This window comes from Macaca fascicularis, chromosome 20, assembly GCF_037993035.2.
Source record: "Macaca fascicularis isolate 582-1 chromosome 20, T2T-MFA8v1.1".
NCBI lineage: Eukaryota > Metazoa > Chordata > Mammalia > Primates > Cercopithecidae > Macaca > Macaca fascicularis.
Window position 1 is genome coordinate 1,265,281 of NC_088394.1, and position 12,484 is coordinate 1,277,764.

The 12,484-nt window shown below is 57.5% G+C and overlaps 1 protein-coding gene across 11 annotated transcripts in view; it reads left to right on the top strand.

Annotated features, from left to right (window-relative positions):
• RAB11FIP3 (RAB11 family interacting protein 3) overlaps positions 1-8,485 on the top strand; it is a 103,128-nt gene extending 94,643 nt beyond the window's left edge. For 7 of the 11 annotated variants that reach the window (XM_005590762.5, XM_045382507.3, XM_074028425.1 and 4 more), the window contains 5 exons: positions 4,914-4,995; positions 5,732-5,869; positions 6,102-6,257; positions 6,441-6,581; positions 6,708-8,485. In XM_005590762.5, the coding sequence (XP_005590819.3) occupies positions 4,914-4,995; positions 5,732-5,869; positions 6,102-6,257; positions 6,441-6,581; positions 6,708-6,821 (631 nt within the window). In that variant the 3' untranslated portion in view covers positions 6,822-8,485. Of the gene's footprint in view, positions 1-4,913; positions 4,996-5,731; positions 5,870-6,101; positions 6,258-6,374; positions 6,582-6,707 lie in introns of all 11 variants that reach the window. The other 4 variants (XM_074028423.1, XM_074028426.1, XM_074028427.1 and 1 more) reach the window with 1 other exon arrangement.
• The last annotated feature ends 3,999 nt before the right edge of the window (positions 8,486-12,484 follow it).

The window sequence follows — 12,484 nt, forward strand, 5'->3', positions numbered from 1 at the left end:
TCTCAGCTCACCACAACCTCCATCTCCTTGGTTCAAGCCATTCTCCTGCCTCAGCCTCCCTAGTAGCTGGGACTACAGGCTCGCACCACTGCACCCGGCTATTTTTTATATTTTTAGCAGAGATGGTGTTTCACCATGTTGGCCAGGATGGTCTTGAACTCTTGTGATCCACCTGCCTCGGCCTCCCAAAGTGCTGGGATTACAGGTGTGAGCCACTGTGCCCAGCCAAAACATCATTATTTTTAATAGCGATGGGGGTTCTTGCTGTGTTGCCCAGGCTGGTCTTGAACTGCTGGGCTCAAGCAATCCTCTCACCTCGCCCTCCCAAAGTGCTGTAATTACAGGCGTGAGCCACCGTGCCAGCCGAGGCACAAACTAATATTAAAGCAGCACAGTGCCTCGCGTACTTCTCCATCTGGGAACTCATGCTGTGGATTCCTGGTGTGTGTTTACAAATACATTTGCAAGGAACGGTTCTGTAAAGGTAAAAAGCATCAGGTAATTTAAAATACCTATAATCAGAGGAATCTAGAGTTGTCTATCCTTGTGTGTCTGGGTAGTGAGAGTGGAGGAAGTTGTTTTATACAGTTTTTTGTTTGTCTGTCTGTTTTGAGATGGGGTCTTGCTCTGTGCCCTGGCTGGAGTGCAGTGGCTCTGTCATGGCTCACTGCAGACTTGAACTCCTGGGCTCAAGCAATCCTCCTGCCTCAGCCCCCGAGTCACTGGGGCTGTAAGTGTGCTCTATCTTACCCGGCTAACTTTTCCTTTTTGGTAGAGATGAGGTCTTGCTATGTTGCCCAGGCTGGTCTTGAACTCTTAGCTTTAAGCAGTTCTCCCACCTTGGCCTCGTTTTGTTGCTGTTGTTGGGGTTTTTGGTTGTCGTTTTTTTTCCTTCCCCATACTCTCAGCAGAGCCACCTCAGCCTCTTAAAGTGCTGGGATTATGGGCCTGAACCACCTCATGTGGCTTCTTTAAACTGAGCATGTACTACTTTTAGATTTTGAAATACAGTTGCTTTAAATATTCATAAAGGGATTTCAGGTTCTTTTGCTTGTGTTCCTTCCAGCTCTTAAAGCTAAGATACTTGCCTTATCTAAGAAGAGCTCCTAGGCGTTTTCAAAAGTGGGTGGCAGGAAGGAGCCTGCACGCAGAGAGCTGTGCGGGATGCCCTGCACAGGGAGGCCTCCGTGCCTGCCATCGCAGTGGGGCGCCGTCTTCTGGGGAGCAAGGTCAGGGCAGCCAGGACAGTGTTCTCCCCTGGCCTTGGCACAGTACAGTTGAGTGGGCTCCAAATTAAAGTACGTTTCTCGTCTGTGAGCACCAGGGAGCACCTCCCGTGGGACCTGTCCACTGGGGCTGAGGTTGAGGCACAGCTGTGTGGACATCCTGCCTCCTCTGTGTGCTCTGGTGTGGAGGGGCACAAGATAGGGGTCTCACGAGGCCCTCAGGGAGCAAGCAGGGCCCAGTGTCACTGCCTCTTGTGAGCAAGCCGCCTACCCGCCCTAAGCCCTTGGGGACAGTGCCACCGTGTTCTGGACCTTGTCAGTCTCCTGCAGCTTCTTGGAGTGGCCACCAGCAACCTTGTGGTTCTCAGGGCTGCTCAGGCCCTCAGAGGCCCCTGCAGTCAACCCAGCACGGAAGCCTCTGGCATCTTGGGGACTTCCCCAGCTTGGCCTCTGCCCGTCTGGTGTATAGGAAGACCCTGGTCAGTGCAATGACAGTCTCAGTCCGGGGTCCCTCAGGAGCAGAGGGCCAGGAGGCAGGACCCCCAGCACCTGCATCGGAACCTCCTGGGAGCAGCAGGGCTGGCCGTCTTTGCAGTTGCAGTGCCTAGAAAACAGCTGGATTTCAGGCGCGGGGCCTCAGTAGAGATGAAAGTTAAAGCTGAAAGGGCATAGAGAAGATGGAGGAGTGGAGAGACCGGAACTTTGGACATCCTTGTTTAGGGACCGGGAAAGAAGAATATGTGTCATCAGCAGAATGGGGCTGTACGAAGGTCACAGGCAGAGATCTGAATCTCAGGACACAGGGCCTGGAAGAGGTTCTAGGAAAGGCCAGGTACCTCTGGGAGTGGGGCCCCCAGGGGCCTCCAGAAAGTATGGGAGCCCCTGGCAGGCTACAGAGAGCTGGAGTGAAGGCTGATGGGGCCACAGTGGCATGTCCACAGAGGCCAGGGCCTGATTTGCGGGTTATGGCACCCGCTGAACCCCTGGCGTTGGGGTACATGACCCATCATCAGGCAGAGTGAACTGGGTGAATGTGGCCCTGGTGTGTGGTGCTTTCTAGCAGCATGTGAGCCAAGGAAGCCCAGGGAAGCCTTCGCTTTTGCCACGTAGCATAGCTCGTCCTTCCAAAAAATGTGAGTAGACTCCCCCGAGCCTGATACTGAAAGGAAAGAAGGCAGAAAGACTGACCCCAGCGCTGGGCAGAGCTGAGTGTGTCTGATGGACAGTGAGAGACTGGGGCAAGGAGGAAAGAAAGAGGGGCCAGGCTTCGGGAGGGCAGCGCTGCTGTGCGTGAAGCTGTGCAGCTCTGTATTTTCTTCTCTTTGCATGTCTGTAGTTTTGAAATTCAATAGAATTAAAACATAATTTGCTTTCAATAATTATGAACAAAACATGCAAGTGTTACTCTGAAAGGAGAAAACAACTGTAGGTAGAGCCATCTGGACTCCAGGGTTAGAGGTGGAGAATGGAACTTACTATGCTCTGGTCAGCAAAACAACAGGAAAGGCAGATGGCAAAGGTGTAGCCCAGAAAGCACAGCTGCACACACTCCTAACACACACAACACCCTGCGCCAGCAGCTACACCGGGGTTTGCATCTCGGGGCAGCCACGCAGGCGACACGTACCGGGGTTTGCATCTCGGGGCAGCCACGCAGGCGACACGTACCGGGGTTTGCATCTCGGGGCAGCCACGCAGGCGACACGTACCGGGGTTTGCATCTCGGGGCAGCCACGCAGGCGACACGTACCGGGGTTTGCATCTCGGGGCAGCCACGCAGGCGACACGTACCGGGGTTTGCATCTCGGGGCAGCCACGCAGGCGACACGTACCGGGGTTTGCATCTTGGTACATGAAGGCTCAGAAGTGGGTAGCACCAGGAACTGTGGAAGTTGGGTGAAGGCAAGGCTCACACAGGAGGGTCCCCCCCCACATACAGCTGGGTCACACCCATCCCCACCCTAGAGGAGGAGTCTGGACTGCAGAGCACCAACACACACCGGAGTGACACCAGTGAGTGCCCTTGTCCTCCTGACGAACGCCTGTGGCCAAGGGTCTGACCAGCCCCAGACAAGTCCCTGGGAGCGCGCCTGTCCTGGGCACCCCGTGGCCTCCCTGGTGGTGCAGAGGCCAGCAGGTGCTCTTGGGAAGGGGTTGCATCTGCTTTGCCCCTGGTCTCAATCATCAGTTCTGCAAAGCAAGAGCAAGTCCCCTCCTGGGTAGAGGACACCTGAAGCCCTTCCCGCCCAGCCCTGTGCTTTTCCATCTTATACCCTCCTGGGTAGAGGACACTTGAAGCCCTTCCCGCCCAGCCCTGTGCTTTTCCATCTTATACCCTCCTGGGTAGAGGACACCTGAAGCCCTTCCCGCCCAGCCCTGTGCTTTTCCATCTTATACCCTCCTGGGTAGAGGACACTTGAAGCCCTTCCCGCCCAGCCCTGTGCTGCCCCTGGGTTTCCATCTTACACCAAATTCTGGGTGTGGGTGCAGGTTAGGTTGAATTAGAAGGGATGGCAGGGTAACAGGATAGTGAGGACAACTGGATTATGGAGAAGATCCAGGGTTCCTTGGAGAAATGGCCAGTTCTGAGGCTGCGACGGGAAAAGGCAGGCTGAGCCTGCAGCAGTGTGTAGTATCTGAAAATGAGGAAGTGCTTACACTAAACCCCCCCCTGCCATGAGCACAGACACAGGGTATGTCAGAGGGACACGGGCCAGCTGAAGGAGTTGCCAGACGCCAAAGCTGGAACAGTTCAAGTAACAAACTCATAGTGATAGCATTGGATTACAATCCAAAACATAAAGTTCATGAGTCCATCGTGACACAAATAAATGACTATTAATAAACAGAGAAGAGGGCCGGGTGCGGTGGCTCACACCTGTAACCGCAGCACTTTGGGAGGCTGAGGTGGGTGGATCACCTGAAGTCAGGAGTTCAAGACCAGCCTGGCCAACATGGCAAAATCCCGTCTCTACTGAAAATACAAAAATTAGTCAGGCGTGATGGTGGGCGCCTGTAATCCCAGCTACTCAGGAGGCTGAGGCAGGAGAATTGCTTGAACCCCAGGAGGTGGAGGTTGCAGTGAGCCAAGATTGCGCCACTGCACTCCAGCCTGGTGACAGAGTGAGACTCCTCCTCAAAAAAAATAAAATAAATAAAATAAAAAATAAGGCCGGGCACGGTGGCTCACGCCTGTAATCCCAGCACTTTGGGAGGCCGAGACGGGCGGATCATGAGGTCAGGAGATCAAGACCATCCTGGCTAACACGGTGAAACCCCATCTCTAATAAAAATACAAAAAAAAAAATAGCCGGGTGTGGTGGCGGGCGCCTGTAGTCCCAGCTACATGGGAGGCTGAGGCAGGAGAATGGCGTGAACCCGGGAGGCGGAGCTTGCAGTGAGCCGAGATTGCGCCACTGAACTCCAGCCTGGGCGACAGAGCGAGACTCCGTCTCAAAATAAATAAATAAATACAATAAAATAATAAAAAATAAAATCCTTCAAAGATTACAGAAAAGCTCTGCCCGGAGCACTTGGGTGGGCACCTAAGGACTGGCCCTGGTCATTTGGGGGCGTCTGTGTGTCACAGGGCAGCCCCAGCAGGGTTTCCCTGAGACACGGGGCGCCCTGGTCCTGCAGAGGCACATGCTTCCCAGAGTGAGTTTCATATTTGCTCTCGTGTCCCAGGCTACAGCAACTGGACGAGGAGAACAGTGAGCTCCGGTCCTGCACGCCCTGTCTGAAGGCCAACATTGAGCGCCTGGAGGAGGTGAGCTGCCTACATCCTGGAGCTGTGGCTAGTGGGCCCAGCCCGTGCCCTGCCTGTGGGGCAGCCGAGGTAGCCCTGAGCTCTGTGCTGAGCAGGATGCTGTGCTGTGTGTGAGGGAACAGGGCCAGCTCAGGGCCCAGGCCACTGGAAGGCACCGGACCTGAAGGCACTGTTCCACCCACAGGAGCAGGGCCCAGAGGCTCACTCCTAGATGGACCCAGGGCTCTGAATCTGGGAAGTGTCCTCCAAGGGGAAGGCATCAGCCAGCCACTCACGCCCCGACCCCTGCAGACGTGGAGGCAGAGGCTGCATGTGGGGTTCCCACACCCCAGCTCATCACTGTGAGACCTCCCTCCCCCCACCTCACCAGCTGTGCTCTGGGAAGCTCCCAGGAAGGATATTCTCAGAGCACTTGGGCCCTGGCTCCCGTGAACCAGAGGAGCCCGGCTGGAGCTGCCCACAGCCACTGAGTCAGGTCCTGTCCACACAAAGGTCCTTCCTGCCCCTCATGAGAAATGGCCCTCGTGGCCTGTGTGTGTGAGGCGCCCAGAGGCAGGTGGCCTTGACCTCCACTGAGAGGCAAGAAGGCTCAGACCCAGCCCTGTCGCGCTCCAACACGGGGGCTACCATGCTGCTGTTTGGGAGACTCAGAGACTGGAGGGACAGACGACCGGGGCAAGCTGCATGCACAGGTGGGAGGGCAACGCACATCCAGGGCAGGTGTCCACCCCTGCAGGAGAAGCAGAAGCTGTTGGATGAGATAGAGTCGCTGACGTTGCGGCTCAGCGAAGAGCAGGAGAACAAGAGGAGGATGGGGGACAGGCTGAGTCACGAGAGGCACCAGTTCCAGAGGGACAAGGAGGCCACACAGGAGGTGAGCTGGCACCCACCCTGCCCCATGCCAGTCCTGCCCCCAGCCTGCCCCAGGGGAAGCCTTTGTTTCCTAAGATGCTAGCTTTTGGCTGTGAGTTTTGGACATAGCTGCTGGTGTGTGTCGTCTTCCCGAGAGACGGCCAGATCAACCCTGAGGTTCTACAGCCAAGTGATGGCTGATGGTGTCCCCTGGGAGCCCAGGCCCCCCGGCTCACCCAGCGGTTGCCCTGCAGCTGATCGAGGACCTCCGAAAGCAGCTGGAGCACCTGCAGCTCCTGAAGCTGGAAGCTGAGCAGCGGCGGGGCCGCAGCAGCAGCATGGGCCTGCAGGAGTACCACAGCCGCGCCCGGGAGAGCGAGCTGGAGCAGGAGGTCCGCAGGCTGAAGCAGGTGGGCAGGCCTGGGCCTCCCTCCCTCACATTCCTGCAGAATGTTCCACAAGGCTGGTTGGGAAGGTGGGGACATGGAGGGTCAGCATCTGAGCTGGAGGCCTTTTTCCCTGGGCAGTCCTTGTCCCTGCTCAGCCATCTGCAGGGGCCACAGCCCAGTAGTGATGTTGCTGTGCCCTCCCAGGACAACCGCAACCTTAAGGAGCAGAACGAGGAGCTGAACGGGCAGATCATTACCCTCAGCATCCAGGGCGCCAAGAGCCTCTTCTCCACAGCCTTCTCTGAGTCCCTGGCTGCAGAGATCAGCTCTGTCTCCCGAGATGAGGTAACACATCCCATGCCTGCACAGTGTGGCCTGGCGTTTACAGCCCGCACTGTCTGTGCGCTGTGGTTTATGCACTGTGGCCTGTGGCCCGTGCGCCTCAGCTCTGACTGCCTGCTCTCCCTGCAGCTCATGGAGGCAATTCAGAAGCAGGAGGAGATCAACTTCCGCCTGCAGGACTACATCGACAGGATCATCGTGGCCATCATGGAGACCAACCCGTCCATCCTGGAGGTCAAGTAGAGGCAGGAAGGCCCAGCCTGGGCTGGATTCGGGACTCCAGCACCCTGGAGTGGTCCCGTCACACCGTGAGGAGCCAAGACCAGCAGGTCCCACAGCCGACGGTGCCCAGAGCATGCAGGGAGTCCTCATGCAGCTGGGCTGGGGCCGCCAAAGACAGGGGCTGCCAAAGGGGCAGAGGGTGGTGGAGAGGAGAGGCAGAAAGGGAAGTCCCAGGGCCCGGGGTCCATAGAGGGTGAGGGTTGTGGCGGGGCCATCCATCAGCGCTGACCTTTCGGGGGGCCCAGAGCTTTCCAGCCCTAAGTCACCCTGGCTGTGAACGCCTATACTTCAGTTCAGCAGGATGGGTTGGAGAGCCTCTCTGTGCAGAGGTGTGGGGTGAGCCCCGCTATGGCCTCCTTGTGGTGGTCCCTTTCCACATGCAGCCCTATTGGGAAGAAAGGAAGAAAACGGGTCCTTCCAGGGGTGCTGCTGCCTAAGCCACCCACACAAGTACCCTGGTGCCGTTTCACCCATGCTGAGGCGCTGCTGATGGCTGACGGGCTCCCGGACCCTCACCTCAGACATGGTGGTGCGGGAAGGACGGGTGGGCAAGGCTGGTGCATTTCCCCAGCTCTACCTACACTGCTTGGGCCATTGCCCAGTCAGATGTGGTCACCTCAGTCCAGCTCTGGGGCCTCCAGGCCATGTGGCTGTTCCCATGGCCCATTCCTCGCTGCAGTAACCCCTGGGGGCTCTGACCACCTATGGGGGTCGGGCAGGAGCCACTGGGGCCCTCCACTCCGACATCAGGACCTGAGATTACAGCTGTGTGGCGCTCTCTCCCTGGGTGGGGTGGATGCTGCAGGCTCCTCTGGCTCCCAGGTGCTGCTTCTCCACAGGTGCGGCCTGACCTGGCCTCCTAAAGGCCACACCCTCCCCACGCACTTCCCAGGCCAGAGTCCAAACATCAGGAACCCTGTTTTCTTGTTTGTGTCTCACTTAGAAATCGTGGTTCTTCCCCGAGGGTGCGTGTTGTAGGAGGGAGAGGGCAGGGAAGACTCACAGCAGAGCAGGAGGGGCTGCGCTTCTCGGGTCTGCACCCCAGGCGCAGCGGTGTCACCCCGCAGGGCTGCAGGCCCGCCCCCGACCCCCAGCATTCCCCGGGTGGGCCCAGACCCCATCACCAAGACTGGCCACCTGCTGCGTGTGAGTGCGCGCATGTGTGCGTGCGTGCGTGCGTGCGTGCACCTGTGTGGCCCCGCATCCACCGCCTTCCATGCTAGGATGTAAGAGGTCGCCTCCTATTGTACATTTGGGGAAAGCCTTGGGTGTAAATCAGTGTAAACTTGGAGGAGAAATTTTTCTATCATGTAGAGTAGGTATTTTTTATAGATTGAAGGTTGATCAATTTTTTAATACTTTCAAGAGAGAAAACTATCTGTGTATACACATGAAATATATATATATATATATGTATAATATATAAAGACTGGCACCCTGCCTCTCTGTGCCCAGGCCCAGCCCTGGTGACACGGCACCACTCAGCAGTGCTGTCGCTATAAGCATGGACTCCCAGGAGACAGTGTGGGAAACGCTCCTGCTTTAATTCCTCAAGAAACGGCTCTTCCTGCCTGGATGCAGGAGGGCAGGGGCCACCACAGATTAAAGCTGTTACTGCACACGCAGAGGCCGGCTCCTTCCTCCGGTGGGCCACAGGTGGGGTGGGAGTCTTGTGGGCCGGGCCCAGCTTCCCTCAAGGCGTCCGGGGCCATCAGTTGTCTGAGCTCAGAATCCAGGAGACGTGCCTGGCTCTGCAGCTTGGTCAGACCAAGACCCTTCCAAGGCTGCAGGATTGCACCTCCAGGTCCAGCAGAGCCTGGCAGCTTTCTGGCTAGGTTCTGGATCCTCACGAGTTGCTGAGACAGCATCAAGGTGGGGCCAGGGAAAGGGGGCAGCACAGGGCTGTGTGGGCCTCAGGAGGGCGGGGGGCCGGGCAAAGGGGGCAGCACAGGGCTGTGTGGGCATCACAGCTCTGGGTCAGTATCCCCGCCTCTGGGGATGTACGTCCCTTGTCGGGAGAGCTGTCAGCATGTCCCCAGGATGAAGAGAAGAAGCGGGGGGCAGGGCACAGAGGCTCACGCTATAATCTCAGCACTTTGGGAGGCCAAGGCAGGAGGATCGCTTGAACCCAGGAGTTTAAGACCAGCTTGGGCAACATAGCAAGGCCCCATCTCTAAAAAATAAATTAGCCAGGCTTGGTGGTGCACACTTGTAGTCCCAGTTCCTTGGGAGGCTGAGGTGGGAGAACTGCTTGAGCCCAGGAGATGGAGGTTACAGTGAGCTGTGATCACACCGCTACACTCCAGCCTGGGCGACAGAGCAAGACCCCATTTCAAAAAGAATTTAAAAGGGCAGTGATGTGCAGGGTGGTGGGAGAACACACCTCAGAAGAGGGGGCAGACAAAGGACCAGCACCAGAGGCATAGGAAGGAGAGAAGGCAGGGCCCGATGGGAGTGGGCTCCTGAGGTCACAGGGGCAGCCAGGCAGTCTGAGAGCTTAGTGCCACTGCAGCCACAAGGAATGGCCTGTGGGGAGTGGTCCCATCTGATCAAGAGTCCCCCAAAAACACAAGCCTTGAAAACTAGACCACTTGGTCTGGCATCCAGGAAGCAGACTGCATCTGCATCTCTCTCTTCTCCTGTCCCCGCCCGGGATGCCCGCCTGCCCATCACTCTCAGATGCAGATGGAGAAACCAAGCCCAGGGAGGCTGAGGACCCAGGTCTGTCATCCCCTCAGCCCAGCTGCTGCCTGTGGGCTGGTGACCGGAAGAGGACCAGGCGTGGCCTACAGTGAGGAGTGCTTGAACCCTCAGTGCAGGTGCAGCAGAATGATTCCAGGTCACAGAGCCCAGGAACCCTGGTTGCTTCATGAGTTAGAACTGAGGAGTGACATGGGTGGTGTGGGCGTGTCCAAGGCCAAGTTCCTGCTCCCAGGAAAAGGGCCTGCTCTCTCACCTACGTAGGGGTCTCTGTGTGGTGCCAGCAGGGCCCATTCCTGCTTAGAGGGAGAAGCTGGAGGTGGGGAGAGGGACTCATTACACGCTTCCAGGCCAGAGCCAGGGAGGGGAAGGGGAGCAGCTTCCTTCTTATACCCCACTGTGGTCTAGGAGCACCTCAGTTTCATTTCCATGCTAGATTTTAAACGTGAAGCCTGTACACAGTCCAGCTGGCCCCACCTCGATGACCCATTGGGGTCTCTAGCCCAAAGGAGTTTAAGACAGGAGGACACAGGATGAAATGGAAACATTCCCGTAAGGGCTGCCAGAGACCTTGTCGGTGAGCGAGAGCAGGGTGGGGTGGCCAGTGTGCATGCCTGGTAGACGTGCCCAGAAGCCCGCACCCCCCCAGGAGGCCTGAACGTGTCCCTCTGGAGTGTCGCTCCCCCCCCCACCCTCAACTGTGCAGGCAGATCCTGTCCCCAGCTGGCTCCTGACATTGAATGTTCTGAGTCTTGGTCAGTTCTGCCTAACGGAAGAGCACTAAGGAGTCTTGCCTGGCAGAATGGAGAGGAGCGGCTCTGCCCCTGCCCTGGAACAAGAGCCCCTCACATGAGGACCGCCCCAGCCTGCCTCTGCTAAAGGGCAGGTATAGGAAGGTTGGACCCCCTCAGCAGGCCCCCCGGACGGCATCCTGGCCCCTCTACCTGCTGGCAGTCCAGGAACCGGGAGGCAGTGGTGCAGAGAAGGGCAGGGACTTCTCCCGGGGCCTCGTCCATTGTTTTCACCTGTTGGGCCACCCGTTCTTTTTTTGAGACAGGCTCACTCTGTTACCCAGGCTGGAGCGCCATGTGCCATCCCAGCTCACTGCAACCTCAACCTCCCAGACTCAAGCAATGCTCCTGCCTCTGCCTCCCGAGTAGCAGGAACCACAAGCATGCACCACCACACCTGCCTAATTATCTTTTAAGTGGAGACGGGTCTCACTATCTGTGTTGCCCAGGCTGGTGGTCCATATTCTTTGACGCAGGCCTGTGTGGCTCACAAAGCAGGTGATAGCAGGGTCATCCCGTCAAATCTGAGCATGGCACCAGAGCACACAAGTCAGCCACCTGCAGGCCTTGGCACCCTCGTGCTCCACGCCAAGGTCCCTGTGTGCTCAAGTCTGGGCTCCATGATGGCACTGGGGTCTGTTCTATTTGCTGCTGTGTCCAAGTGAGACTTTCTCTGGGTGCCTAAACCGATGCCTCCAGTCTCAGTTCTGTTTGAACCTCCCCATCCTCTTCTCCTCAAGGGGGGATCACGGCTCGCCTCTTGGCTCTTCTGCGCACGTGCATTAGCTGCTCAGGTCTGTCTGGATATGAGGGTTGTGTCCTCAGGCCAGGACTGCACTGGCATGGAGCAGGGCTCGGTCAATGGTCTGGATAATCCAGAGTCACTTACCTTCTGCTGTGCAGGCTTTTACAATTCACGCCTGTGTGCCTCATGTCTTGTGACTCAGAATCTTCAAGACAATCACAGGCTGGCCTCACGGATGCACGAGAGACTCTTCTCTCTCATCGCACCCATTCCCTCCAGCTCTCTCCTTGTGCAGGGCAACTTCAGTCATCTTGAAGATGCCTCCTGAGGCCCTCTTCTGGGTGAATGGGCTTCCTCCTCCACCATGACAAGCTACTGGGGAGGGCTGGGGTGCTCCCACCCTCTCCTCACCCCAAATGGGCCTGGCTTGGCAAAACTGGCCAGAACTGACCACTCTGCAGTGAGCTGGCAGGGCCCTCAGCATCAGATCCACAGGCTCAACTGCAGCTGCTTCTCTGGTTGGGAGGTTATAATGCCATGAACCTTCTGCCGGCTAGATCACCGGCCCCTGGCCAGGGAGCCACCTAGGCAGTGCCAGGGAAGGACTGGGAAGGGGAGGGAACCTACAGTCCCTGAGTCAACCCTTGACTGCACCCTCTCCTGTGGTTCGAAAGCCCCATTTGGCCAGTAATCTGCCAGAGAAGAGCCAGCTCTCACTCTGCAGCCCTCTGTGCCCCCAGACCCCCACTGGCCCCCGAGGACGCATTTCCTGCCCTTGGGATGCCTTTGCATGGATATAGGCTGGGAACGGCGCATCCAGCTGCCCTGCCTGTCTTCACAGAGGGGGCAGCAGACCTAGAGGGGGGTGTCCAAGACACAGGAATGAAGTGTCCTTATCAAAAGCTTCCAAGGACAGAAGTAAACCCCTCCTGCCAGCTTCTGCCCTGACTGCAGCTAGAAGCCGAGCTCCAGGTGGGACACAGGTGTCCCTACTGCACCATGTAGAGCATGATGGAGGCCCATCCTTGGCTTTCCTGGAGCATGAATATCCTCTGAGGGGCACTGGCCCTGGCCTTGTAGGTCTTGCTGAGACTGGCTTAGAGTTTCTGGCCCCGGAGCAATCGTCACCCAACCTCCCACTTGTAAATCTCGCCACAGAATCGGACCACAACCAAACCGTCTCTCCGGACTCTCAGCTGACCAGCCCTGCTCCTGTGTCTCCCTCTCCTGCAGGGCCATTGCCTTCTCAGGCTCCTCATCTGCGCCTAAGAGCGGGAGTCTGGCTGCCCTCAGCACTCGCGTCCCACCCTGCAGCCTGATAAGCTTGACGCCAAGGCACTTTCCCGAGAGCCGGCCCAGCAGCTGCTGGCAGGAGAGTGGCCTCAGGG